The following is a 27,131-nucleotide window of genomic DNA, read 5'->3' as shown; positions in this document are numbered from 1 at the left end:
AAATATAGATCCCATCAGCAGGTGTCTTCAGTTTTTCATCTGCTCTCAATCTACCTTCATTTATTTGCAAGACGTAATTGAAACGTCAGCGTGCGGGTAGCCATGAGATATCTTAAAAAATGGAAAGAATGCAAAAGAATGGAAGTAAAAAAAATGAACTATAGGTTAGAAATTGAAATAGACAATAGGCTAGGATGGTATATTACCTTCTTCAGAGGATAGAAGGAAAGATGAAATTAACTGCCTTTTATAATGTAAAAGCCACAATAAAGATATAGGATTGTGAGGAGTGGCATTCTTTAAAACAACAGCAATCTACCCCATAAACAGATGGTTTGTCTCTAGTTTCAGTATATTAAAAGCTACACGATTTATATTGCATCCAGTTCCTATGAATCTTTAGAATAGTTGTGCATAGTGTTTTACTTCTGTGTATGTCTTCCAAATGTGCTGCTATTTTTTCCCCTGGAAAAATCAACTCATTGAAAGTAATAAGGTAGGAGGATTCAAGAAATAAAAAGTATTTAAATTCTTAATAAAATAGAGTACTTTTGAAAACACATACCAGGACATTTAGTTTAACCTGTGCTTTCTCCCAAGAATGTTATGAGAACAAAACCAAAGCATTTATAACCGTCTTAAACATGCTCTCAAATCCTTTTATGAAAAATCTTACCTTTACCTTAGAATTGATAGTTTACCCTGCTCTGTGTGTGCGTGTGTGTTTGTTTGTAAAATTACATTACATAAGCCAAAGAGAAGGATAAATTTCTGTTTCATAATTTGTGAAATTTTCCTCACTTTTCGTATTCACCATCTTGACAATGAACTTCCTACTTATAAAAACACTTTAGAAAGGAACTAACTTGTGAGCCTTGGAGAAGATGGAAGGGAACTTTGAAGTATGCTTACCATGGCCTCCACAAGCCTCCAGCAAAAGACTGCCAGCTTCCCACATTTGCATACTCTCTTGTGGTTTGTATAGAATTACACACACACACACACACACACACACAATTAAGTGCTATCTTTAGAGCATCCTGGGGCAAGAGAGAGAGAGAGCCCCCCAAAAAAATTTTTTTAATCACATTTTTTCTACTTTACCAGGGGAGAGGGGTGGGAAGTATTATTCCTTTAAGTTCCATTGATATTAAAAAATCATATTTTTAAAAAGAATAAGTACAATTCCCTTTTCTGTTTTTTATCTTGGAATAAAGGTTTGTCTATAACTTTAAGGTTAAAAAAAAATCATGTCTGTCTGACTGGCTCTGCAGTTTGAAAGCAACTTGAAGTTTTACTTGAATTCTTATAGTGCCCTAAAGAATTTTTGCTTTATTTTTTAAAATTAATATCTTATTCTTTTCTTTTTTCCTTTGTTATCATAGACTCTATACCTGACTTGCATAAAATTCTATGAGCATTTACTTTTCTGTATAAATACTTTTATAAAAGTGAGACAAGTTCTTAATCCATCTTAGGTACTTAAAGGCCATATTTCCAATCTCTTTTCATTAGGAACTTCAAGAAAATTCTTGTATCTCTATAAACGAGTATAGATCACACAGTGTCAAAAGGTTCTAGAGTCCTGTAAAAACTTAATGAGGAGTAGATTGTGTCAACAGTGGGCAAATTCACTACAGCCACTATGATAATCATGTTTATTAATTAATTGGAACAAATGAAACCAGAAATGTGAGGGTATCTAGTGCATACTTTATGAGAGCAAGCCTTCTCTTCACACTTCGATGATCATTTTGGAACTTATACTGTCTTCCATTTTTATTTAAATGTTTTGTATATATGTACCATGCTTATCTCTTAGAGTATAATGGTGAGGACGGAGTGAATGGATAAATGGTGGCAGATAGAGGAGTTGTAGCTGAACTCTTTATTGCTCTTCCTTCCTTCCTTCCTCCCTTTCTCCCTTCCTCCCTTCCCTCCTTTCTCTCTTCCTCCCTTTCTTTCCAGATCCCTCTCACCATTTACCTTGGCTCTGGGCACATAGTAGGAAATTAGTAATGCTTACTATCCTGCCCCAAGGGAGTGAGAGCAGCCTTGTGTTATTTTTGCACTCAACATGCCTTCACCTTTCCCACTCTTTCTTTTGATTACAGTGTTCCAATTTCCCTCTGGGCACTCTGGACTCTCCCATGCTCAGAACACGTGCTGTGTATGGAATTGACTCTATCACCAGGTCTGGCCAATGAGAAAGTCATATTCGCCTGGCCACAGTGAATTTTTTCGGGAATTACAGATGTTCTGGTCAGAGCCAATGAGATGCAGTAAACCAGTATAGCCCACAGAGGCATATGTCATGCCCTGGGTTTCAATCTGGGATTCAGTGAATCTGCTGCCAGTCATGTTGCCCCTCAAAGAGTCTGGGAATGTAGCTCACATGGGAGAAAGCAGCATAGGTCTGAGAGGGGAGGTAGAGTGGAGTCTGGTGACATCATTTGATCCCTTGAATCCAGCTCTGCCTAAAACCAACTCTTTTCCTAGATTTTTCTATTACAGCAGCTAACCCCTTTCAGTGTGTAAGCCCATATGTGTTGGGTTTTCTGCCACTTAAAAACAAAAGCATTTAAACTACAAGATGCTTGAGAGAAAGGAAAAAAAGTAGATAGCGTTTAGAGAAGCTTCGTAACTTCTTAAAATAACACCAAACTGCAGCAGCTTAACATATGTGTTGGCTTTTGTTTGAGCTTTCATACATGGAAACCACAGGAAGCAAATCTGACGTGAAATGAAATAATAATGACTAAGACTATGAGATTGCCGACCCCATTCTGAAGATACCACTTCATTTGGCAATCTTCTGAGATACTTCTCCTCTTTTTTCACTGAGCTCTAGGACTCTTGCCCTAATTAGCTATTTGGTCTGATTTAAGTCACTTTATTTGACTATGATGCAGGTTTCTCATGTCTCAAATGGTAGACTTGAACTAGATCAGGGGTTCCCACCATGGGATCCCAGACTAGGAGCATCAGCATTACCTGGGAATTTGTTCAAAATGCAGACTCTGGAGCCCCACCCCCAACCTACTGAATCAGAAATTCTGAGGGTGGCATCAAGCAATCTATATTTCATGCCCCCAGGTTATCTGGATGCATGTCCAAGTTTGCATCCAGATTTGCATCCAAACAACAGAACTAGATTATCTTTAAAATACCTTCAAAGGAAAAATATGTGATCTTGTCTATGACTCTATGCAACACTTATAATTGAGACACAGAATTACTGAAGGAAAAATGGGTGAAACAGGCCTCTAAACTCAACTTGTCTTTGAATATAGAAGCTCTATTCTCAAGGCCATTGGCCTTTCCAATGTCAGGGAGCCCGCATGTTTCTCACAGTCTCCCTGAATGGGGCAGGAAGAGAGACAATGGATAACCAATTCCAGATGTCAAGTCCTATCTGTGGCAGCAGAAAGCAACAGGCATGATACTTTATGCACTGAGGAACACTAATCGGCCCTACTGTGAAGATGCTGTCAGCTAAATTTCCTCTGCTCTCCAATTCCTTCACAGAACATCTGTTATAAGGAACTCCATGTAACCAAAACCTGAGTCTATTTCCCCGGGGGGGAGTTTTCTTTAACTACTGTCTCGTGGCTGCTCCTCTTCTGTGGGGTTTTGAAATGTGTTTCCTCAAGTCAGTGACGTCTTTATCCTGGATTCCAGGGTTTGCTGGTTATTCGACCTCGTAGTTAAGATTTTTTTCCTTCAAGGAGTTCACAAATACAACTCCACAGAGTAGGCTGACATGGCTTCCAGTTGCCTAGGGAACAATTAAGATCATGTAATCATTTATTTGATAAAAATAGATTTCTTTGCTGTAGTGATAAGTCACTTAGCACTTACCAGGTGCAGGTAGGGTTTAGCATATATTACCTCATTTAATTCTCACCAACTCTATGAGGAAAGTGTTATTACCATCCCTATTTACACATGTGTAAGCTGAGGAAAAGAGATTGACTTGCAACTAGTTTGTTAAGGTCGTGCAACTAGTAAATGGCAGAGACCATATTCAAACCTAGAGACCGGCTAGAGAAGCCTGGTTCTGAGCCACTACACTCTACTGCTTATTTGAAGCCCCTTCCACTGAACACTCATATCCCCTCTTAGCAGAGATAGCACGGGTTTCTAGGACCCACTAGTCAACAGGAGTCTGAAGATGTGGCTTGACTCTACAGTTGTGTCACATATAGTTTCAAGGGTATTGTTTGCTCGAAATGTGTGGTGTTCAAAACCTGTTGTCGATGAACTCAAGCACTGTCCCCAGTCAGCCACGTGACCTATACACTTAAAGTTTACAATCTAATGAGAGAGAAATAATTCAGTTAAAACAGATATTTTTACAGCCTTACAAAGAAGCATGAAGCAGAAGCAATATTATGTAGTCCACACTCTGTGTGTAGACGGCAAAAATCAACCAGTTGGACCATCCTTTGCCAGCATGGATATAAGTACTTACTTGCCCACCAAGTCTTTGACCAACTTCTTTCATATTTGCCTATGACTTTCTATCTAGGATAAGCTCTAATTAGATGAAGAAAATGTTAAAATAACCTCATGTTTATTTATTTAGGAGAAAAGACAACTTTTCTGAAAATATTTCTTTTTCTGAACTTTTTGCTCTCCAGGGACGTGAATTGTAATTTACACTTCTTTCTTCAGCTTATAATAGAAAATTTGAGTTTTCTGACCTGCATTGCTGTTGCAGAGGTGTAGGACAGAAAATCTCATTAAAACTTGTTCAAATATATTTACCCAAAACATTAGTGTGTAACAGTGGTGTTATTATCACTAATAGTAAGTTGTTCTCTCTTTTGGCCTATATTAAAATTGAATTCTTTGTGTTAATGTTATATCCCAAGGGAAATGAATAGATGTAATCTTCTGATTGCACATAATTTGCTCTCTTGTAAAGAGAGATTTAATTTGTCTAATAATGTTAATTTTAGACAATTTTTAAAAACTTCATTAAAATAGAGAGCAAGGAAGCCTATATTTGTAAAAAGAAATGAATGAATGAATGAATCTTTTTCTCCCTCTGCTAAAACAATTTTCCATGAACAGAATAAAAACAAGATACTCGGGGGCCAGCCCTGATGGTCTAGTGGTTAAAGTTCCAGGCTCTCTGCCTCAGTGGCCCAGGTTAGTTTCCTGGTTGCAGAACCACACCACCCATTTGTCAGTAGCCATGCTGTGGTAGTGTCCCACATAGAAGGACTAGAAGGACTTACAACTAGGATATACAACCATGCACTGGGGCTTTGGGGAGAAGAGAAAAAAAAGAGGAAGATTGGCAACAGATTCAGATCTCAGGGCAAATCCTTCCCTACGAAGAAAAAAAACCACAACAGTCAGATGAGGACACTTATTCACAAGTGGAATACTGGAGAACCCAGGAGCGTGAACAATGTGAGTATGTAGGGAAATTGTTCCCTGGAATGGTCACAGCAATGACCATCTGTGTCCTAAAAGCCATCAGAAAGGAGGAGCAATTTCCCCATCATAGTCTGAGGTTGAGGGTGTGACCACACAAAAAAGATTTGAATCTTGTTGATGTGGTTGACTCTATAAATCAAGTAAGCACGTTTCTTAAATTGTGCACTTGTTGAACACATAGACTGCAGTGTCTGTCAAACTGTCTGAATTTTAACTTCATCATCACCCACCATCCCTTGTATTTTCATTCACTGATTGTGTGACCTCAGGAAAGTTAATTCCTCTCCAGGCCTCAATTCGTTCATCTGAAAACAGATGTCATAATCGCATAACCATCCTCAATGGGTTTTGGTAAGGGACAAAGGATGTGCACACACTGAGAAGATCAGCTAGCACATAAATAGGTGCTCGACTATTTGTTTAAAGAATATAAAGCATGATATATAATAAGCACAAAATATACATAAACTCTCGCTTTTGGGGTTGAAAATTAAACCAACTCCCAAACATGTAACTTTTCATTTTCCTTGATGATTCTAACAACTGCATCTTAACGCTAAATGTAGGAAAACAGCAGACTGGCTGTGGTATATTAAATTATAAGTGAGGACTAATTTGAGGATCAAAGATGCTCTTTGGGAGATATCACTTGACTGGTAGGAAAAGCATTAGCTGTCTCTCCGTGTCTCATGTATTTGTACTCTCTGTCTTGGAAATATCCTTCCCCACAGTTTCAGAATCTTGATGTTTAATTTAACACAAGATCTTTGAGAAGCACAACAGGGGGTTGTTCTTGGTCATTCTGGCATTGAGGAAATTGAAATGTACATGTTTTTTCTCGTTTATCAACGACGGGCAAGAATCTAAACTGACATTTTATATCAAATGAATTATGAACTGTGTACTTTGTACCTAAGGGAACAACAACTAAATTAGAGTTTGGGATAAAGAAAGAGAGAGAGACAAAAATAGGTTTTTAATAAAACATGCAGTAATTTCTGTTACAGTGTCTGATGGTACCATGGCCAGACACAGTTTTATTGTAGAACTAGAGAATGGATGCAGTCTACTCTGAAATCTGTAAGATTTAAATATATTTGAGAGATTTTCTCAGAAAGCAGGAAAATAGTAGTAACTACCTCATAAGGTTGGCACTGAGAGAATTAAGTGTGATAATGCTTACAAAGAATATAACGCAACACTGGACACATAATAATTGTGTATTACATGCAAAGTTATATCTTCCCCCATTGGTGAGAAGATTGGGTAGCAACAAATTAATGGCTACTGATTCCTGAAGTATAGGAAGCATTTTGATTAACATTTTAAGTGAAGGAGGATCCTATCACATTTATACAATATACCCAATAATTCTTTTTTAAATTACTAATTGAAGATTCTTGGGAATTGGGAGTGATCCATGCTTTCTTCTTCTAGGCAAAGCTACGTTTTGATTACCATGCTATTCTTCAAAAATAGGTATTCTAATTTGTGCTACATATAAATTAAAGAAGGGCTATTAATATTAATACATTTGTGTTTAACTTTCTGAATTCCCCCAGGTTCATAAACCTAAAACTGACAGAATGCCTTGGTATTAATCCCACATTCTTTCTGAATGTCAATGCTACACCGGATAGCAATTGTGTGGCTAAATTACTAGAAACAAATACCTATCACTAATATTCTGATTACATATTTTCTTCACATAGATTTAATTACATAGTTATTAATCCTTATTGTGGCCAAATATCATCTTTTTAATTCTCACATTTTAATTTTAATGTTACTACTCAGGAACTGAATCAATTCTTAGAAGTCTTTCAGAATTTTTTATCTTGCTGATGATTATTGTTTTATTCTCCTTAATAGAGAATGTGAAATTAATGGCCTGTTAAGGTAAGGCATGGTCCATATATAATCCGAGTGTTTTAAGACTAGATCTAGTCATTACTTGAGTAATTAATTAATTAACTTGAATATTAGATGCAATCCCATTGTTAAGATGACTTTTATAACCAATCCTCTCTGGTTCCTCCCTCATTAGATGAATAAAATTTTGTCAGCTATTCAAAGATCACTTGATTTCTTGGTTTTTGGTTCTATTCCAGAATAGTAGATTCAGTGGCACTGTAAGAAAACTCCAATTGTAAAATATAATAGTTTATTTTCTAAGTTAACTAAGTCTTTTTTAAAAATATTGTTCTTATGAGACACATTCAACAAGGGGATATTTAGTACACTTTCTAAAGAGAGTGGCTTTGACCTAGCCTGAATTCACTCATTGTTAAAATTGTTTATTAACCTTGCTAAGCATATCTATTTTTAATTTCACAAAGGTGAAATTCTTTAGAGAATTATTTTAAATGAAGTGAATAAACAGTATTTTAACTAAAAACAGGATAGAACTTGATCCACTAATATTTTTGTTGTATATATTTTAAATTATTTTCCAATTAAAGATACACTCTATACAAAGAGCTCACGTAATCAGATTCTAAAGAAAAAATAATTTATGTTGCTTAGACACTAATTTGGATGAATATAATGGTATTAAAAATAATAGGGATACTAAGAAATTCTCTTAGGAATACTAAGAGGAATTCAAATGTCAAAAGCAAGAGCTTAAATAGAATGTCTAAATCTAGGAATCTCTGTGAAGAAAAGGGATAAAATTTGGTTGGTAGTTTAAGATGTAACAGAAAAAAAAATTCTTCCAGGCATTATGACCACCAACTTCAGGGCCTCTAATTAGTCTGACAAAGTGACAGTTTCACATGCTAGTTGAACAAATAAAGTATCTAATGAAATTCAAAATCCCTATTTTTCTCTGAGCACAATGAGCTATATCGTTCACAGCTTTGGGGTATTTCAAAATTAACAGAGGATGACTTCAGTCTGTCTGATGTTTCCTGGTTAACAAATTCACTGAAACTGTCTTGCAGAGTAATTTTAAGCAACTCTTTAATCTTAAACCACAAAGAGAGGTGGAGGTGGAGGTATGTTGCCTTGGTCCGAGGGATGCTAATGTGAAGTGGAATCTCTTATTTCTCAAAATGGTCAATAGCAATTAGTATTCAGTGGTGTCTTTTTATTCTGCTGCCCTTGACCCACCTCTGCCACCCCTTCCTCTGTTACTCCTATCATAAACTGTAACTGGGGAGATCCTTGCTTCTTTCCCATTCCAATTAAAGCTTTCGTAGTGAACAGGGCGACAATTTTTCATTTTGGAAAGAACAATTACTAGAGCTAGGTGAGATCTGCCAATTGGGTTTCATAGAACTTTTGACAAATATTTGCACCAATTCGGGCAATGTAGGCTCACACCAGTGAAATGTTGGTGAAATTTTGGGTTTCCCTCAGAAATGTAGACCCAAATGAGTCAATGAAAGACCAAAAACAAATGCTGTACTATCTTCAGGTTTTATTCCATAACATACTCCAAAATATTTTATTTTGTCACTGAGCTGAGAGGTAAATGATGGATTTCTTACAAAATTTTTTATTTTATGCATGTGCTTTCTTCCTAGGCAAGGCTTTTGTCCTAAATACTCCTCTACCATTGACAACAACTTTGAGAAAATATCATCATTTCTTTGGCTTGGGTCCATAAAGCCTGTAGCCCTTGTTATGCATCTTGTTTCTCTATTTTTCTGTGGAGACCTTTGTGGCAGCTCTCAAAGCCAAAGGTGCCTTGACAAGTAAGAGAGAAAACTGATAGATAGATGGAGAGACTGAGACAGGCTAAGACAGACAGACAATGTTTTCAAACCTCTACTCCCAAATAAATCTCCTCAAGATTTAAATGACAGAATTACTAAAAACACAAACAAACAAAATCCTTCAAAAATGTCTTTCTTCCTGTCAAACTTCCTAGCCACAAGATTTCTTCAAAATCAGTATCCAGACTCTGAGTTGATTCTTTAGGCTCCTTTGAGGCAGATGGGGAAAAAGTAGGGAAAGGAGGCTAGCCACTCTCTGTGCCTGTGAGGAGGAGCAAGATTCTGGCTTGATCAAGTCATCGTAAAAGGCATTGCTTAAAATAACAGTTAGGAGTTTGGGTTTTGGAGACAAAATTGCTGGATTCATACAGCAGCTCAACCACTTATCAGCTGTGTGGTCTTGCGCAAGTCACTTACGTTATCTGCTGTAGTCTGAATGTTTGTGTCCCTTCAAAATTCATATATTGAAACCTAATGGCCAATGTGATGGTATTAAGAAGTAGAGCCTTTGGAAGGTCATTAGGTCACGAGGGTGGAGCCCTCATGAATGAGATTAGAGCCCTTACAAAAGAGGGCCAAGAGAGCTCCCCTGATCCCTTCCACCATGTGAGGACCCAGCGAGACAGTGCCATCCATGAACTAGGAAGTGGGCTCTCACCAGACACCGAATCTGCTGGCTCCATGATCTTGGACTTCCCAGCCTCCATAACTGTGAGAAATAAATTTCTGTTGTTTATAAGCTACCCAGTTTATAATATTTTGTTATAGCATCCCAAATGGATCAAGGCATTATCTAGCCCTCAATTTTCTTGACCTACTTCACTTTATGCCTACAACTATTATGAGCGTTAAATGTGATGATGCATACAAAGCATTTACTTCAGTGCCTGGCATATAATAAATACTCAATTTTAACTTTGATATTTTAGTATGTTTATCTTTACTAATGAATATCAAAATGTTAGCATTTCTCACGAGGCAGTTAACTAAAGTCATTAAAGTTTTCAGCTTGTTAATACCCCTTAACATAATAAAGTCGAACTCGTGTTTACCACAACTTTGAACTTTGTTCAACTCTCATTCATCCCAAAAATATTTACTCAGTTTTTACCTAGTTGCCAGGCATATCTTAGGTCCTGGGCTAGAGAGATTTCTGGAGCAGAAGTAGTGCGTTCCGCCATGAAACTGAAGGCTGTGGCCGCCATTTTGTAGTCTTTTATAATGACGTCTACTGCGTGTTCTGGACGGCTACTTAGGAATCTCCAGGAGACATAGGGATGGATCAGGGGTACTTACAGCTTGATTTTATTTTTCTTGAGGGGGAAAGGGTTGAGAATACTCTAGGACAATAGATATATATGTGTTTGTAAACAATGAGGTAAGACAACTATGTCAAGTTTGTGAAGGTTGACTGTTAGTTTTAGTATAAAGTTGTATCTTATTTATTTGGTGAGGTATTGTAAGCGGTTATTTTTAGAATTCAGAAAAATTAACTGATTTACTGTCATTCTTCCATTTCGAAAAACTGCAAATTACTTTATTAAATAATGAGAGTCCATGTTAGACCCAGTTTCTTAAATATACATTCTCAAAAATGAAAAGTTCTCGGGGAAAAAAAGAACATAAAAAAAAAACTAAAAAACTTTAAATAGAAAAAAATGCATAAGTTCTTAACAGAACTTTAAATTTCTGTTCATTGGTAACTCACTATATTTCAATTTTTGGTTTTGCCTTGGCTCTTATGCTTCTCAGAAATAAGTCTGGTGCTTGACAACAAAAGCTAAACTTAGCCTGGGTTTTGTGGTACAATTTTCTGATCTTTTCACTTCATTATTTAGTCTTGTTTTCTTGTGTTTTAAAATTATTTTGAGAATTAGGCAGGGTAATAATTATGAAGTATATCTATGAATGTTTTTTCCTCTCTTTCTGGGACTCTAATGACATGAATGTTTATTCTTTACTGATGTGTATAAAAATGATCTACAAGAAGTGAACGTAAAGAAACCAAACAGTTAGAAATACTAAGTAATTAGATTGTTTTGCACATGCTACACTCAACTTTTATGCAAAAAAAATCAAATCAAGATATGTAAATAGCATGACAAATCCATTCATTCCTTTCAGAATCTTATCCAGTCCATTCACCAGGCAGTACAGTAGACACCATTATTCCCTTTCCTTCCCCCACCTCAAAATCTTATAAAACTAAACTAGATAATGTCATTTCTCTGCTTAAAACATTGATGGAAATCAGTGATTTCCTATCTTCTTAGTATAAATTTTGTACTCCTTACCTGGCCTACAAGACCCTCTATCAGAGTGCACCCACCTTTGATGACCTTCTTTTAGTTCCTCAAATGTCAAGTGCTGTATCTATATCCCCTTAGAGCTGCTGGTCCATGTGATAGATGCTGGGGGGAAAGTTCAAGATTATACCAATAGCCAACATTTATATAGTGCTTATGATGTGTGCTTTATTATATATGTGTATATTACATTGTATAACCGTTTTATATGTTAACTCATTTAATCCTCACAACCCAACTCTATGGAGTATGTACTATTTTTATTCTTATTTTATTGATGAGGAAACTGAGGCACAGAGAGGTTAAGGTACTTATTCAGTAACTAAGTAGCAGAATCAGGGTTTGAACCCAGGTCAGTCGGCTCTTAACCAATATACAGACCTGCCTAGTCTATGATTTAATTAAAATAAACTCCAAATAAAAACATTTCGAGAAATTGGTAATAAGCTAATTAAGTTAAAGAATGTAAAAAGTACTAACTGGACTTAAAAAAAATTACATCAGGACTATCTGATGTAATAAGAAGCTTATCAAAAATAAAAAAAATAACTTTTAGTTGGACAAAATGCATGAACAAGCATTTTAGAAACTAAGAAATATTAAATGACCAGTAAGTATATTTTTAATATTTCAATCATTATCAGTCTTTTGGTTTTATATATCCAGCCCCAGCTCTCATGAACTTCAGGCCCATATAGCCAACTGCCTTCTAAAAGTATAATAGGCATTTCAGAACCAACCGAATTCTTGATCCTTCTCCCACCAAATGCTCCACCTGTATTAGACCCATCTCAGAAAAAGATGTCGTCTTTCAGATCCAACATTTAGGAGTCAGCCTTGAAATCCCTCTTTCTCCCTATGCATCCACACATCTGTGCCATCACCAAATCCTCTATGCCTTCATTTCCTCCCAGCTTCTGCCTCACTCGCTCACTATGCTTAAGCCGCACTGCCTTCTGGGCTCATGCTAAGCATGCCGCTGCCTTGCACCAGCTTGTGTTGTGCTTCTCCCATGATTTGCAAATCTCTGCTCAAATACAACCTGTCGGAGAGGCCTTCTCTCACTATCCCACCTAAAATACCAGCTTTGCCCCCACCTCCACCCTCATCACTCTCAAGCCTCTTATATTAGAAATGCTTCTAATTTGCTAAGAGAGTAGATCTTAAGCATTCTCATCAAAGAAAAGAAAAAGAAACAAAAGGTAACTACGTGTGGTGATGGATGTGTCAATTAACTTGGTTGTGGTGATCATTTCACAATATATATGTCTAACAAATCATCACATTGTACACCTTAAATGTATACAATTTTATTTGTGAATTATACCTCAGTAAAGCTATGGGAAAAACAGAACTACCCATAAAAAGTGAAAAAAAGGAATATTTCTATTCTTTTTTTGTCTCTTTTCTCTCTCTCCTTGATAAAACTGTCTTAATTTGTTCATTCCTATACTCCCAGATCATAGAACAGCGCCAGGCATATAAGTAGATGCCTTTTAATTATTTGCTTATTTAATAGATTTTATAGTATATATATACCTTATATAGATTATATGTAACTATGTCATATTATTATATTATATATAACATATAATTATATAATATTTCTAATGATATAGTTACATTATTATATATTGCATGTATATAGGTATACATAATATAGAAATAACTCATTTTGATGGGGATACTGGGAAATGGATCATTCATACTTTACTGATGGGAGTATAAATAAATACAATTTTCTGGAAAACAGTTTGTTAACTTATATCTAAAATGATAACATTCATCCCTATTGACCCAACAATTCTAAAAGGCAAACCAAAAGATGCAATTTGTTAGGATACTCAGTATTATTTATAATACTTAAAACAATATCATTCTGCCTCCATCAATATCAGCTTTAAGTGAATGTTCTACGTCTATGAAAATATTACATGTAATTGTTTTGAAATGTCACATTACTGAAAAATGGCATAGTTAATGGCATAGAGTTTTCACCACATACTGTAAAGCAAGGTTTACAAAATAATATTTTAAAATATTCAACTTAATCATTTCAAAAAATTATGTATAAATATACTCATACAGAAGAAAGACTAGAGGTAGTCTATGATAGTATAACAATGGCTATCTCTTGGTAGTGGTGTAATTATGGATAATTGTTTTCTTCATTTGTTTGGTAATTTTCAAATTTTCTATCATGAACATAAATTATTTTTGTGGTTAGAAAATACATACTTTTAGAAAGGGGTTCTGTTTAGCTTAGTAAGAACTAAATTCTAGTATTTGTTTAATATTTATTTGATGAGCAATACTGAATTCTCAAAATGTAAGTGCTCTGAAGTTTACATAAAGAAATAGAATATAAGATCTCTGCTCTCAAGTAGTTTATATTACCATTGCTCTGGTGTATTATGGGAAAAATGATAGCTAGACTTAAATTTAAGATTCACCTTTGCACTGAGAGATGTATTATGGTCTTGGAAACAACAGACTTGTATGAAATCATAGGTTGCCATTTCCTAGTCATGTGTCCTGTATTTCATACATGTTGCTTAACCTTTTCTAACCTCAGTTTCCACATCTGTGTAATGGGGACATTGAGAGAAATTAATAATAAAATGAATGTATTGTAAAGTATTTCAGATCTAATTTGATATTGCCATGTTAGTACTCTCCAAGAAATTAATCTCTCTTATGTTGAACAAATTATTCATTTTCAGATCATTGGGTCTTTATTTGTAAATGGAAAATATGGTCTGGATCCTAACAATTATTAAAGTCATAAGGGAGAGATTTCTTTCTGCAGATCTTACCCACTACCAACTCATCCATACATCCACCCATTCATTCATCTATCCATCCACGTTTACAACATGTCTTCTGTATATATAGCAGTGTGCTGGGCACTATAGTATCTTCTTAAATACTTTGCTTTTTTAATAACATTCCTTAGATTCTGTGTATTCATTGGAAAATGATAGATCTGGCATTTTTAGCTATCCAAATGACGAGTTTAAATCAACTACACAGCAAATCTGAATGACACTGATGGACTCTGATATTAAGCAGGCCCAAATTAAGATGCTCCATGAGCTTTTAGCCACGTCACTTGAAGAAGGGAAAGTCGGAGTCTCCCCGTGTTCTGCTCTGGTCAGATGCATAAGGAGTGTTTAGTTTAGGTATGAGCCTTCATATTTTCAAAGGGATATTAGCAAACTGGAACACATCCAAATCAGGTAACAAGGTGAGATAATGGTTGAAGAATCACACTTTAGAGAAACAAGTTGGAGGAAGCAGAGATGTTTAACCTGAAATGGGGAAATTCAGAGGAGAAGGGGACAAATGCTTAAAAATGCCTGAAGTTCTACCCTGTGACGGTAGTGGAGGCTTGTTCTTAGGGATTAGTATGATTCAAACAAGATCCTAAAGAGTACAGTGCTGTTAGCATGACCAGCCATATACACCCATTGCCCAAGGTAGTCCCAATTGAGGTCTGCTGCAGCTGCATTAACCCCTGTGAATTATTCAGAGCACCCTATTTCATTCTCAGAAGGTCCCAATGTGGCCGAAAGATTATATTCACCCTAAATTTTGTACAAGTAATATACTTTTTACTTCTACATCAGAAAGAGCTTACCAAAAATAAGAACTGTCCAATAATGTAATGAGGCAACTTACAAAGCAACTATTTTCCTATCACTTGTAATGAACCAACAGAGGCCTGAATGTCATCCGTCTGGGACGTTTTAGGCAAAAATCCTTTATTTGGTGGGAGGTTAAAGCTGGTGGCTTTTAAGCTATCTGCACTCCAAATTTAAAATGCTGTTGTTATAACATTCTCCCCTCAAAGATCAATTCCATGGCATACCTATAGATAACACTTAACTTTTAACAATATATTCTCTGACTAACATGAAGACCTCTCCATTTTTCATTTCATTGAATTTTTGTGGACTTTGACTAATTCCTGAGAACTAACACATTCGCACCAGTAATTCTATGTGAGTTTCCTCGTGGCTGATAAGGAGACAGAGACCCTGCTGTAATAAAGAAATCAGACCAGGAAAGTACTGTTTAAGAATATGACTTGGACAGAAAATAAATCCAACTTTTACTAAAACTAACCTATTTAATACTGTGAGTGGTTTACTTTTGTACTTATTTAATATATGTAATATTTATTCTCTATTATAAATCACCTACTATGACATGCTGTTTTGTGGTATAGAATTAAGAACACTGTCTTTGAATTTAAACAGATCCAGTTTAAGTCCTCATTCTGCCAGTAACCAGTTTTGTGATTTGAGATAAAATATGTAACCTCTCTGATCCTCATATTCTTCATCTATATTGCAAAGAGATACCATTACAATTTTGTAATGTAATTCTGAGGATTAAAAATAATTATATTAAAGAACCTGGCACATAGCATGCGTTCAAAAAGTTAGCTATTATAAGAGACGATTTTGCAAACATTAAATCTATTTTAACCTACTTGTCACTATTTAATGCTGTTCTATTTGTACACCCTTGTGCTCAAGGTTGACCGTCCATTTGTTAGCACATCTGCATATTCCTCATAATTAATATCTTTTTTAATGACATATGGTCTAGTGACTGGAAATTGAGTCTTGCCTTCTGTTTTCAATTTGTTTATGACTCAACGACTCAATATATGTGTCTGAACTTTAATTTTCCATTCTGGAAACTAGAATTTAAAATCCTTGCTCGTATGTAGCTATTTTAGAAAATGAGAGGAAAATTGTGTAACCCAAAGATTTTGAATATGTGCCAGGCTATTCAGAGGTGCAGCCAGGATGCATATAGATAAAAGGCCATGGTTTCTCTAGTGTTATGTTAACAGGGAAACCTAATGAGGGTGCCCACAATCTAATCCGTGGAGTGAGAGACTAGTTCAGGCCGGGCTGGAGTCAAATTCCAAGTGAAGCCAGCAGGAAGCATCGTATCTGCTTGGAATGAGCACAGGCAGAGGTGATGGGGGTCCTAGGCACTGGAATTAGGCTGAGGACATGATAACCCCAAATGAACTATGTGACAGCACCTCCATGGCAGTGCCTCTCCAGAGCCTGTTCCTCTGAAAGGCAAGGTCCAGTGCACACTTGGATGTGAGTTTGTAACTTCCAAAACCCCTGAAACACATACCTCTTTTATGCCATGTAATATTCTGTGTTAGTTATCTGAGTCATGTCTCATCTCTCTATTAAATATAAAGAAGATGGTCTAATCCCCCCTTCTATCTATTCTGCTCTTTCCCTGCCCCTTGCAAAGAACCTTGTGCAGAGTGGCGTTCCATATCTTTTATTACGGATTTGAATTTAATACAAAATATTATAGATTTCTTTTATGTACCTCACTTTTTGCACATGCTCTTTTTATGTGTGTGCATTTGTATCTTACAGCAATATTTGATTCCAGTATTTTGAAATGCACATACTTACAAAAAACACACTGCAATAGTAACAAGTGGGTGGGCTGTCCTGAGAAATTGGTGCGTATGAGAAGCAGATTGAACTCATTTTCTCCCCAAAAGTCTCCTCTTCTGGCCACTACAACCTTGGTAGCCACCAGCCACGTGGAAAAAAGCCTCTGTTTTTGCTTTTTACAGCTCCCCTCAGAGTTCTATAAATCCGTATGGAGCAAAGGTTTGGGGTATTGTTTGTTTTTTGGCTTTTTCTTTTTTTTGGTAGGGAAGAGTCCACAGTGTACATCGTTTAAAAGTTTAATAAAATCATGCATTCAAAAGAGTATACCATCCAGACTAGTCCAATCTGTGATTTAATTTATTGCTTCATGTTTTTTATTCATTTTGTCTTCCAAAAAAGGTTAAATTTGGAATTTTATTAAAAACCCCTTTCTTTTGAATTTATGGGTCGGGATGGCTGTTTTATCCAGTTGCCGTGTAGAATTAGTATTTACTGGACAAGATGTGTTGATTCAGGAGGTTGTCTGTGGAGTGCTGGCCCCGGGAGGGTCATATTAAACTTGAGAGAAGGTTTTTGAGCAACATAGCATCTTGGAGACGATATATCAAGCTGATAGATACACGGCTCTTCTGTTAAGAAACCGGGGGTGGAATTACGGCTGGCTCCCAGTTATTGCTCTGGTGCTAAGGAGCCTCTAAGGAATAGGTCTAGGGTAAAAGGGGTTAACCAGACAGGAAAGAAAGGTTTTCAGAATTCAGTGTTCCTGAAAGCATACAGAATGAATAGTTATAGGTAAATAATTTAAGATGATCACTATGTTTGGAAATATTTTGCAATTTTATATAATCAGGGTACGACCAATTTAATGGAGCACACTTTTTCTTATCATTCAAGAGAGAATCCAAGATACTTTATTATTATTACAGAGTACCTTTGGCACTTCTCCAAAAGTTCCTTCTTAATAGCACAGTAATGCAGTTTTTAACACTCGAAGGGATTTTTGTGTATATATTTAAAACTCTAATTTTTTCATGTTGATGACTTAACCAGAGTTGATTTTTATTCAGAATATGGATTGTCAGTGACATTATATTCCTCGACACGGAAAAATTACGTAAAAAAATATGTTAAAGAGGGACATGGCTTTATCTGTAATACGGTATATGCAGTTTGCACTTCGTTTTTTGCACATGCTCTTTTTGTATGTGTGTATTTGTTATAAATCAATTAAAAATATATATCAAGTAAGAAATCATCGTTGTTAAAACTATTTGTGTTCACAAATAAAATATCAATCAAAAAGTCTTTAGCAACGAATGTCCTTCAAACCAAAGATTTAGAGTTAAGTCATTGGATAGCTGCCCTGGACAACAATCTGATTGCATTTCCTGGTCATGTCACATTTCTACTAACTGAGAGAACTAGTTCAGACCACTTCATCTCTCTTCAAGCATCCAATTCATTCTCACAGTGAGAAATTTGCTGTTTTCCCATCACCAAATCTACCCACCTCTCTGCAACTGCAGCCTCGGTCTCTGCATTCACTTCTGCACAATGGGTAGACTGTCCCTGTTGTATTCAACAACCAATGCGCGCTGGCTCTCAGTTCAATTTATATGTGCACTGGCTTGCCTCTCTCTCTCACACACACAAGGAATTTGCTCTGGCAATTTTTCTGCCCTCTCCTACGTTATCATTGCCCCCAGTCTCTTCTGGATCATTCCAATAAGCATGCATATGCTGTAACATTTCCCAGTTTTTAGAAATCCTTTCTTTGATACCATAAGCTTCTCTAAATGCTGCCCCATTTTCTACTCCCCTTATAGGACAAAATCCCTTGCAAGAGTTGTCTATGCTCACTGTATCCTTTCATGATATGCTTTCTTTACTTGGCTTCCAGGCTGCACTTTCTCTTAGTTTTTCTCCTACCTCGTTGATCACTCCTGTAAGTCTCCTTTGTTGTAGGCTTCCCCCTGACCTCAAAATTTTGGTGGACCTCAGGGCTCCGTTCTCAGGCCTCTTCTGCTCTCATCCCCTAGTTTATTTCATCAAGTCTCCGCCATTAAATACCACATATACATCAATCCACAGCTCCTATCCAGATTCATAGCTGCAATTTCTTCCTTGATGTCTCCACTAAAGATGTGTGATATACCTCTTAAATGTAACGTGGACAAAACAGAACTCTTGATCTCCTCCATAACCGATTTCTCCCCTCAGTGTTCCTGATCTCAGTAACGGCACCACCATTCACATGGGTGTTTAGGCCAAGAACATTGGCATCGTGTTTAACTCCCTTATCTTCTCTTAGCAATACACTCCACACTCAACTGAGCAGCAGAATACACCACCACCTCCACGGCTATCACTCGAATCCAAGCTTCTGTCATCTTTTGCCTGGATTGCTACAATAAGAGATTTCCCTTTTTCTCCTTGCCTTTGCTTTTCCATTACCACAGAGTAGCCTTGATCAGTTTAGAATCATACCTTCCTTTATTAAAACCCTGCAATAGCCCCCACCCCCATTTAAAATGGAATCCAAAGCCGTTACTGTGACTTTCAAGGCCGAGACCTAGCAAGGATCTAGAGAGATCTAGACCCTGCCCATCCCTCCAACCTCTTTTCCTTTCTCTCTCCTTAGTCTGTTTCGGCCACATTGGCCTTTCTACTGTTCCTTAAACACAACCAGTGCTTTCCCGTTCTCACTGCCTTTGCACTACGGCTCTCTCTCCCTGGAACACTACGGCTCTCTCTCCACCTGGAGCACTACAGCTCTCTCCCCCTGGAGCACTACGGCTCTCTCCCCCTGGAGCACCACGGCTCTCTCCGCCTGGAGCACCACGGCTCTCTCTCCCTGGAGCACCACGGCTCTCTCTCCCTGGAGCACCACGGCTCTCTCCGCCTGGAGCACCATGGCTCTCTCTCCCTGGAGCACCACGGCTCTCTCTCCCTGGAGCACTACGGCTCTCTCCCCCTGGAGCACCACGGCTCTCTCTGCCTGGAGCACCACGGCTCTCTCTCCCTGGAGCACCACGGCTCTCTCTCCCTGGAGCACCACGGCTCTCTCTCCCTGGAGCACCACGGCTCTCTCTCCCTGGAGCACTACGGCTCTCTCTCCCTGGAGCACTACGGCTCTCTCTCCCTGGAACTCTACGGCTCTCTCCATATGGAGCACTACGGCTCTCTCTCCCTGGAATACTACGGCTCTCTCTCCACCTGGAGCACTACGGCTCTCTCCACCTGGAGCACTATGGCTCTCTCTCCCTGGAGCACTACGGCTCTCTCTCCCTGGAGCACTACGGCTCTCTCTCCCTGGAGCACTACGGCTCTTTCCACCTGGATTGCTCTTTCTCCAGACATTCTCATGACCACCTCCCTTATGTCACCGAGGTCTCTGCTCAAGTGTCACCTGATGACATGTTCTTCCTGTGGCTTTCCTATCTAATCTGAGTTATTATAGAATAACTAAAATCGCACACTCTTTTTCACTTTCACTTTGCTTACCCTCTTTATTTTTCTCCTGAGCATTTATCTGGCATGATCTTATGTATCCGTTAGTTCATAGCTTGCTGCCTTCATTTACATGGAAATTCCATAGAGTCAGGGGCCGTGTCTACTTTACTCAGTGCTGTTATCTCTCCGTACAAAGATCACTACTTTGCACAGAGTAGAAGCTTAATTAATGTTTATTGAATAAATTAGTGAATTATTAATGAACTCAAAACCCTCACAACAGATTGATGAAACACGTAATCTAATTCTTCCATTCTCATTGCTGGTCATTCATTAGCCTCATGTTCACAGGCAGGTTCTCCTGAATTGGAGAGTGCATAAAACCACGTACTACATAAATTTATGTATAAAAGAAAGTTGAAAATGAACCCTGATATTTGATTTCATTATTTTGACCCCTTCTCCTTCTTTACCAATGGCCTCTGGTAATCCTTGGTCATTAGGAACTTATATTACAATAATCAGAATGTTCCTAAAAAATTATATTATAGTAGCACTTAAATTATGCTAAGGTAAGTTCAGATCAGTCCAATACAATAATAATAACTAACAATGAATAATTACTAGTAAGTAAAAGAAGGTGCTTTATTTACGTTGTCTCTGATCTTCACAACAATCCTGCAAAGGAAACATATTATCCCCATTTTAAAGATAGGAAATATAAGCTCAGAGTCACTAGGTGATTTTCCTAAAGCCACAGAGCTTTGGTTAATTTGCTTTTGAGTTTCTGACTAGCTTTAAAACAAACTCAGATATGATAGGTTCATCCAAGTTATACCTCTTGGAAAAATTAATAACCAGAGTCATTGTGTCAATTTTTTTAGTAGAATATAGGCTTTAGCTTCACTCATTCCTGTTAGGCCTTCTAGAACTATACAAATAGATTTCCTTGGTAAATTATATCAAGCAGATTCGCTGAATTCAGGAAAGATTCCCCAGATTCAATGACACTAGAAAAAGCAACAGGTGTGCCCAACGTGCAAGGTACTTGAATAAGGCTAGTGTCACTATAAGAAGGGGCCACTGACGATATAAAAAACACAAGGAAAGAAGTTTAGTTTTTATATTTTCATAGGTGAGAATTAAGGTTGGAATGTGCTATTTTCAGCCAATCACACATATTTATCATTGCAGAAAAATACAATTTTAACAAACATTCCTTAAAAAAAAAAACAAAAAAACGCCAGTTGTGTTCATGAGTGGTGGTCTCATTAAGGTGATAATGGGTGATATAGATGGAAGAAATTAAAGATCTAGACTCCTTCACTGTTCGATTACTAGATTTTTGAGCAAAGAGTTAAATTAAAAAGGTACTTTAATATTTGCTTCACTAAATTCCCTACATATTTTCAATTAGATACACAGAAGTACAGGTGGGAATGTGCTGCACATTCATTTGTCTTGCTGTGTGGGGGCTGGCTTTTAAGACTGAAACACTAACGTAATTGTGTTGAAATGAACGACAAGGAAGTACAGTAGTTCAGGAATGAAAATGTTAAATTAAATGGACCATGTTGAACATTGTTGTTGATCCTGAGGAACAGTTTTTCCAGTATATGGAGCATTTCGATTCCATCCAGCATATGTCCTCCACAGTTTTCTCTGCTCTAATTCATCTGTGTTTTTCGACAGCTCCAGATGGTGTGCTGCCTCCGAGGCTTTCATCTGCCACTCCAACCAGTCTTCAGGTTGTCTGGTCTACACCAGCTCGTCACAACGCTCCGGGCTCTCCCAGATACCAACTCCAGATGAGGCCTGGCCACTCCACCCATGGATTTCTAGAGTGAGCATTCTACTTTATCCATCCTTCTAACCGTCACCTGGGTTATACAATGTAGACATAATTTATCTTATCTTTTGAACAATATCTGAACTTTTGAACAGTTCTCATTTGCAACAGATAAAGGCCACCTTTTAAAAGTTCAAGCAAACAAAAGGCAAGCAATTAGGAGATAATTATTTGCTTTGCAAAAATATCTATTTTTCACTTATATAGCATTTAAAATGAGATTTCTTCACCCTTAACTTTATATAAGCACATGAATTGCCTAAAGAAGGCATACACCTGAACCCCCCAAAAATGCTCTGAACTGTGGCTACAAAATTATATTTATTCTACAAACTCCACATGGCACTCAGTCTCAATACTAGACTAGAATTTACCCAATACTACCAGAATTTACATCTCATATAAATGCAATATTATAAACGCAATATTATAAACCTTCAGCCAAATGGCTACTTATTTTAAAAGAGATATCATGTGATGACAGAAAATTATAGCATTTAAATGTATGTTGACATTCTCTGAAAATTCTTTGCCATAAGATCTTACTTATTTTTTATTTCTTGGAATGTCGAAAGCTTCCTAATTAACATTTCTTTCCCATATAGGTTATTTTCCAATCCTTCTGCATCGTTAAGCTATGAAGTGAGAGATCTCCAACCGTACACAGAGTATGAGTTTCGGTTGGTTGCCTCCAATGGATTTGGCAGTGCACATAGTTCTTGGATTCTATTCATGACCACAGAGGACAGTAAGTGCTCTGAACAATACACAGCCAAATGTCCTCTCCGTTAGGGAGTCTTAAATGTCTTCAGTTTTTCCAAAACAAAGAAATAAGCCTTCCCCCTTTTCTTGATGTTTAGTGACAATAATCTTTTCCAGGGCAAGGATGGTCAGACTCTCCAGAGGAAGAAAAATATGGGCTTGAAGGGTTAGAGGGTTAGGCCCACAAACAGGAAGAAGTAATTCACAATGAATTATGATATGGCCCCATTCTATCCTTCAGGGTGCCTCTAGGTGTCTTGCAAGAGAAAGGTTATCATCTTCTACTCTGTGACCAAATGGTACAGTGTTCTCTGCTTTGGAGGAATTCTGGCAGGCAGAAGGACATGAAATATGAGCTTGCTTAGACCCTCATTATACTTTTTCCTGGAAAGAGATTCCATTGAACTTTTATTCTCACCTGAAAGACAGCCTCCAGAATAGAGAAGTAGACTCTGATAACAGTGATTCTGCATGTATTACAAAGAGCAGATTGGGATCGCCTTATTCAACCTATAGAGAGAATTTTCTAGTTTATCATCGAAGAGTTATGTTTGCATATATATGTTTTTACTAGGTTATTTATAGAAAATAAATACATGGCTATAATATTTAGTTTTATACAAATTACCTCTATAAATGCATATATATGGAAGTATAATTGTTTTAGAAAACAGAAATTAAATCAAGCTATACAGAGTGAATGAGGACACTGTATCTTTGAACAATGAGGTTTTTAGGGTTAATCTTATCAAGTCTTTTAATCAGAGGCTTCTTAGAAGATGTTGCTCTGTTGGCCAGTTGCCATTCTGGCTCTACATTCAATGAGGACCTGAGTGACTTTCAAAAGGCTAGAGATATTAATCAAAAGGCATGGTATTTGAAACAATATCAATTGTATATTAAATAGATTCTTTTATTTTTATAATACTCTTAATTGTATTATTTTAATGAGGATAAGACATCAAATGAGATAGAATTAGAACTATTTACTTTCCTTAAAGCTTACTTTATTTTAAAAAACCCATTATGAACAATAATATATAATACCTCATCCATTTCTCCCAATTCGTAATTACTCCCCGGGAGCAAGTTAGGTACTTTGCAAGGGCACATCCAGTCCTTTTGGTCTCAAGGGTACCATTTAGTAAATTATCTGCACAGTGCAATAAACGACACCCAAGGCCCAGAAGCATTAATGTACCACTCAACGCACTGACACCCCTTTTAGGGGGAACGTTACATACACTCTGGGGAAGCTGACAGCTTGGTCACCAACTGAATGCAAATTTATGAACTGGAGAGCTCACACCCAAAATAGATTTTTGAGGAATCATGTTTCTAAAAACAACTGAAAATAGATTTTTAATCTCCTTCTTAGATATAACATGCTTGGTGGCACTCCATAAAGGTTAACTAAAAATAATTATTCAGCCCACTGCAGAGGTGATGGCTCCATAGAATGCCATGTTGGAAGAGGAGAAAAATGGTCTCCTTTTTTGGCACCCACAGTTTCTATTCCCACAGAGAAAGGGCAACAGTTGGAGTTCCTCAGTGGTGAGCCTCATTGAATCGGGGCCATGATCTCCCATCTACAGGCAGGAAGTTAGCACATGAATAAACAAAATCCAAAACATTGCAAAGTACCAATTAACACAGCATCCTTTGTTGAGCAAATGTATCTCCTGCTTTATCTTATCATGAAACAAGTCTTAAAGACTCTAAGTGGTTTGAATTTTCATGCACAGAGACATTGCCTTTTTTGTGTGATTTTTAGGGCCTGGGTTTGAAGTGAATAGTATTAACCCTTCACCTTCCCTAAGTAAGAATTAGCATCGCTTAATTACACAGCAGGTATTAACTCAAGAAACCCAACCATCATTTCTATTTTAATCCTTTCCCTGAAACGGATGACCTCTTCCTTCCTCTGCTTCATGTGCACACTGCAAAGTCATACCCGTGAGCAAAGATCCAAAGGCTGGCCATTTGCCCCTCCAAGTTGAGTTTCCAGGGCAGCTCACCCCTGAGACACCGTGACAGTGTACTCTATATTTTGGGTGTCAGTGGAAATCGATGCCATCTCTGAAAGGAAGTGCAATTGAGTTGACAAAGACTGAATGATTGGCATTGGGCACATGCAGTTTTTCTATCAAGGCTTCAAAATATTGCTTATAAAACCACCCATGCTGACAGCTCCATGCCAGAATCACACTTCATATTCAATTCTGACCAGCACCTCCCATTCACCAAAGTGTAATTTCCAATGTAGACATTCTACATATCATCTTACAGAATGAAACAGAGAAGTCACCTCATGCCCACATTTAAACTTCATACCATCTATAGGCACCTTTCTCTATCAACCAACACCTCAACACTTCCCAGAGCCAAACCAGGTCACCAATAGCAATGTTTGTAGTGTGATATAGCAAGACTGTGATCTTCATCGAGCCTGTGACATAGCTGCAACCAGAAAGAGAAACGTAGGCAGGAAAGGAGCTATAGTCAGAGAAACAAATGCTTGGGTGCAAAGTAGAAGTTCTCACGGACAGAGAAAAGGGCTGTGAGGAATTTTAATGGATTTTTTCCCCAAATAATTTGTCATTTATGGGGCCGGCCTGGTGGTGCAAGCGGTTAAGTGCGAGTGCTCTGCTGCGGGGCCTGGGATTCAACGGTTCAGATCCCGGGCGCACACTGACACACTGCTTGGCAAGCCATGCTGTGGAGGCGTCTCATAAAGTAGAGGAAGATGGGCACGGATGTTAGCCCAGGGCCAATCTTCCTCAGCAAAAAAAGAGGAGGATTGGCAGATGTTAGCACAGGGCTGATCTCACACACACAAAAAATTTGTCATTTACATCTGTGTGCCACCAATATCCAGTTCCATGCATTTTAAAAAATCTAGTGTGCTGATGCCAAATAATAATAATGCACATTTCCTACAAATATTTTAAATCCTGTTAAACGTGTGTTAATAAAAGATGTTTGTTCCAGCCAACTTGGTCAGTGTAGTGTTCAACTATTTGCAACCAGATAATACAAACAACACATGATTTTTTTTTTTTTACGTGCTGCTGGCAGTCATGTCTGCAGCTTGCAAAAGTGCATTAAGAGTGTATTTGGGAGCATGTGATTAATAACATGAAGACATTTGACTAGCAGCTGAAATTTTTGATATCTTTTAACCAGATATAACCATCACTTCTGATTGTATTATTGTTCCTTCTTTCTTGTGTGTTTACAATTGTTTTCTGTGTAGTATATGTGTGTAGAAATTGTAGTTGGCTGGAAGGGCAAGTTTCTTCCAATTTGAGCTTAAACGTGCACGTGCTCTTTTGCGTGCTAAAACCTTGCCCTGTGTAAAATATGAGATAATGCACTTTTCTTTAAAAATGTGGATTCTCAAGCCAGCCCTGATGGTCTAATGGTTCAAGTTCCACGCTCGCACCCCCGCGGCCAGGGTTCGTTTCCCGGTCGCAGAACCACACCACCTGTCTGTCAGTTGCCGTGCTGTGGCAGTGTCTCACATAGAGAGCTAGAAGGACTTACAACTGTGATATGCAACCATGTATTGGGGGCTTTAGGGAGAAGAAAAAAAAAAGAGGAAGATTGGCAACAGATGTTAGCACAGGGTGAATCCTTCCCTGAAAAAAAAAATAAAGTGGATTCTTTAGACCAATAAAAGTCAGATTATCTATTGTTTCTCTCAAGGTTTTTCAGGTAATAAGATTCAAATATGGACTATCTCTTTATTTCAATCATTTAAACAACAAGTCTATATGGTATATACAACAATTAGATCAACCTAATGAAAATGAGATTATTTTCTAAAAATCACTTCTCTACCTCCAAAAAACAAAACCGAAATTGGTTCTAGAGTAGACCATTTAGTTGTCATATATTTTTAAAAGGCTTTAAAAATTTGATCATTTCGCCCAATTTGTAGTTAAAAACTCCACATTTATATTTTAACTACTAATCTAAGAGGCATTATTAAATAAAGTTTGTGGGATTTGAACAGTTTATTTTGCAGATTGACTTAGAAAATTTTTTCATGTGTTCATTATTTTGCTAATAAACTAATTGTTCATGAGTTTTGGCTGGAGTGTGCTAAAAAGATACGATGATGAATTTTATTACCCAC

General features: G+C 37.3%; 1 protein-coding gene across 1 annotated transcript in view; it reads left to right on the top strand.

Annotated features, from left to right (window-relative positions):
• The window catches only part of USH2A (usherin), a 761,558-nt gene that overhangs the window by 481,953 nt on the left and 252,474 nt on the right, over positions 1–27,131 (top strand). Inside the window, exons 39-40 of the mRNA XM_087424358.1 lie at positions 22,072–22,222; positions 22,834–22,976. Coding sequence (XP_087280484.1) covers positions 22,072–22,222; positions 22,834–22,976 — 294 coding nt within the window. The remainder of the gene's footprint in view (positions 1–22,071; positions 22,223–22,833; positions 22,977–27,131) is intronic.

The sequence above is a fragment of the Ceratotherium simum genome, chromosome 36 (assembly GCF_057802395.1).
Source record: "Ceratotherium simum simum isolate JZ-2026a chromosome 36, ASM5780239v1, whole genome shotgun sequence".
Lineage (NCBI taxonomy): Eukaryota > Metazoa > Chordata > Mammalia > Perissodactyla > Rhinocerotidae > Ceratotherium > Ceratotherium simum.
Note: the sequence above shows the minus strand (reverse complement) of the source record. Positions and strands in the feature narration are given on the sequence as shown.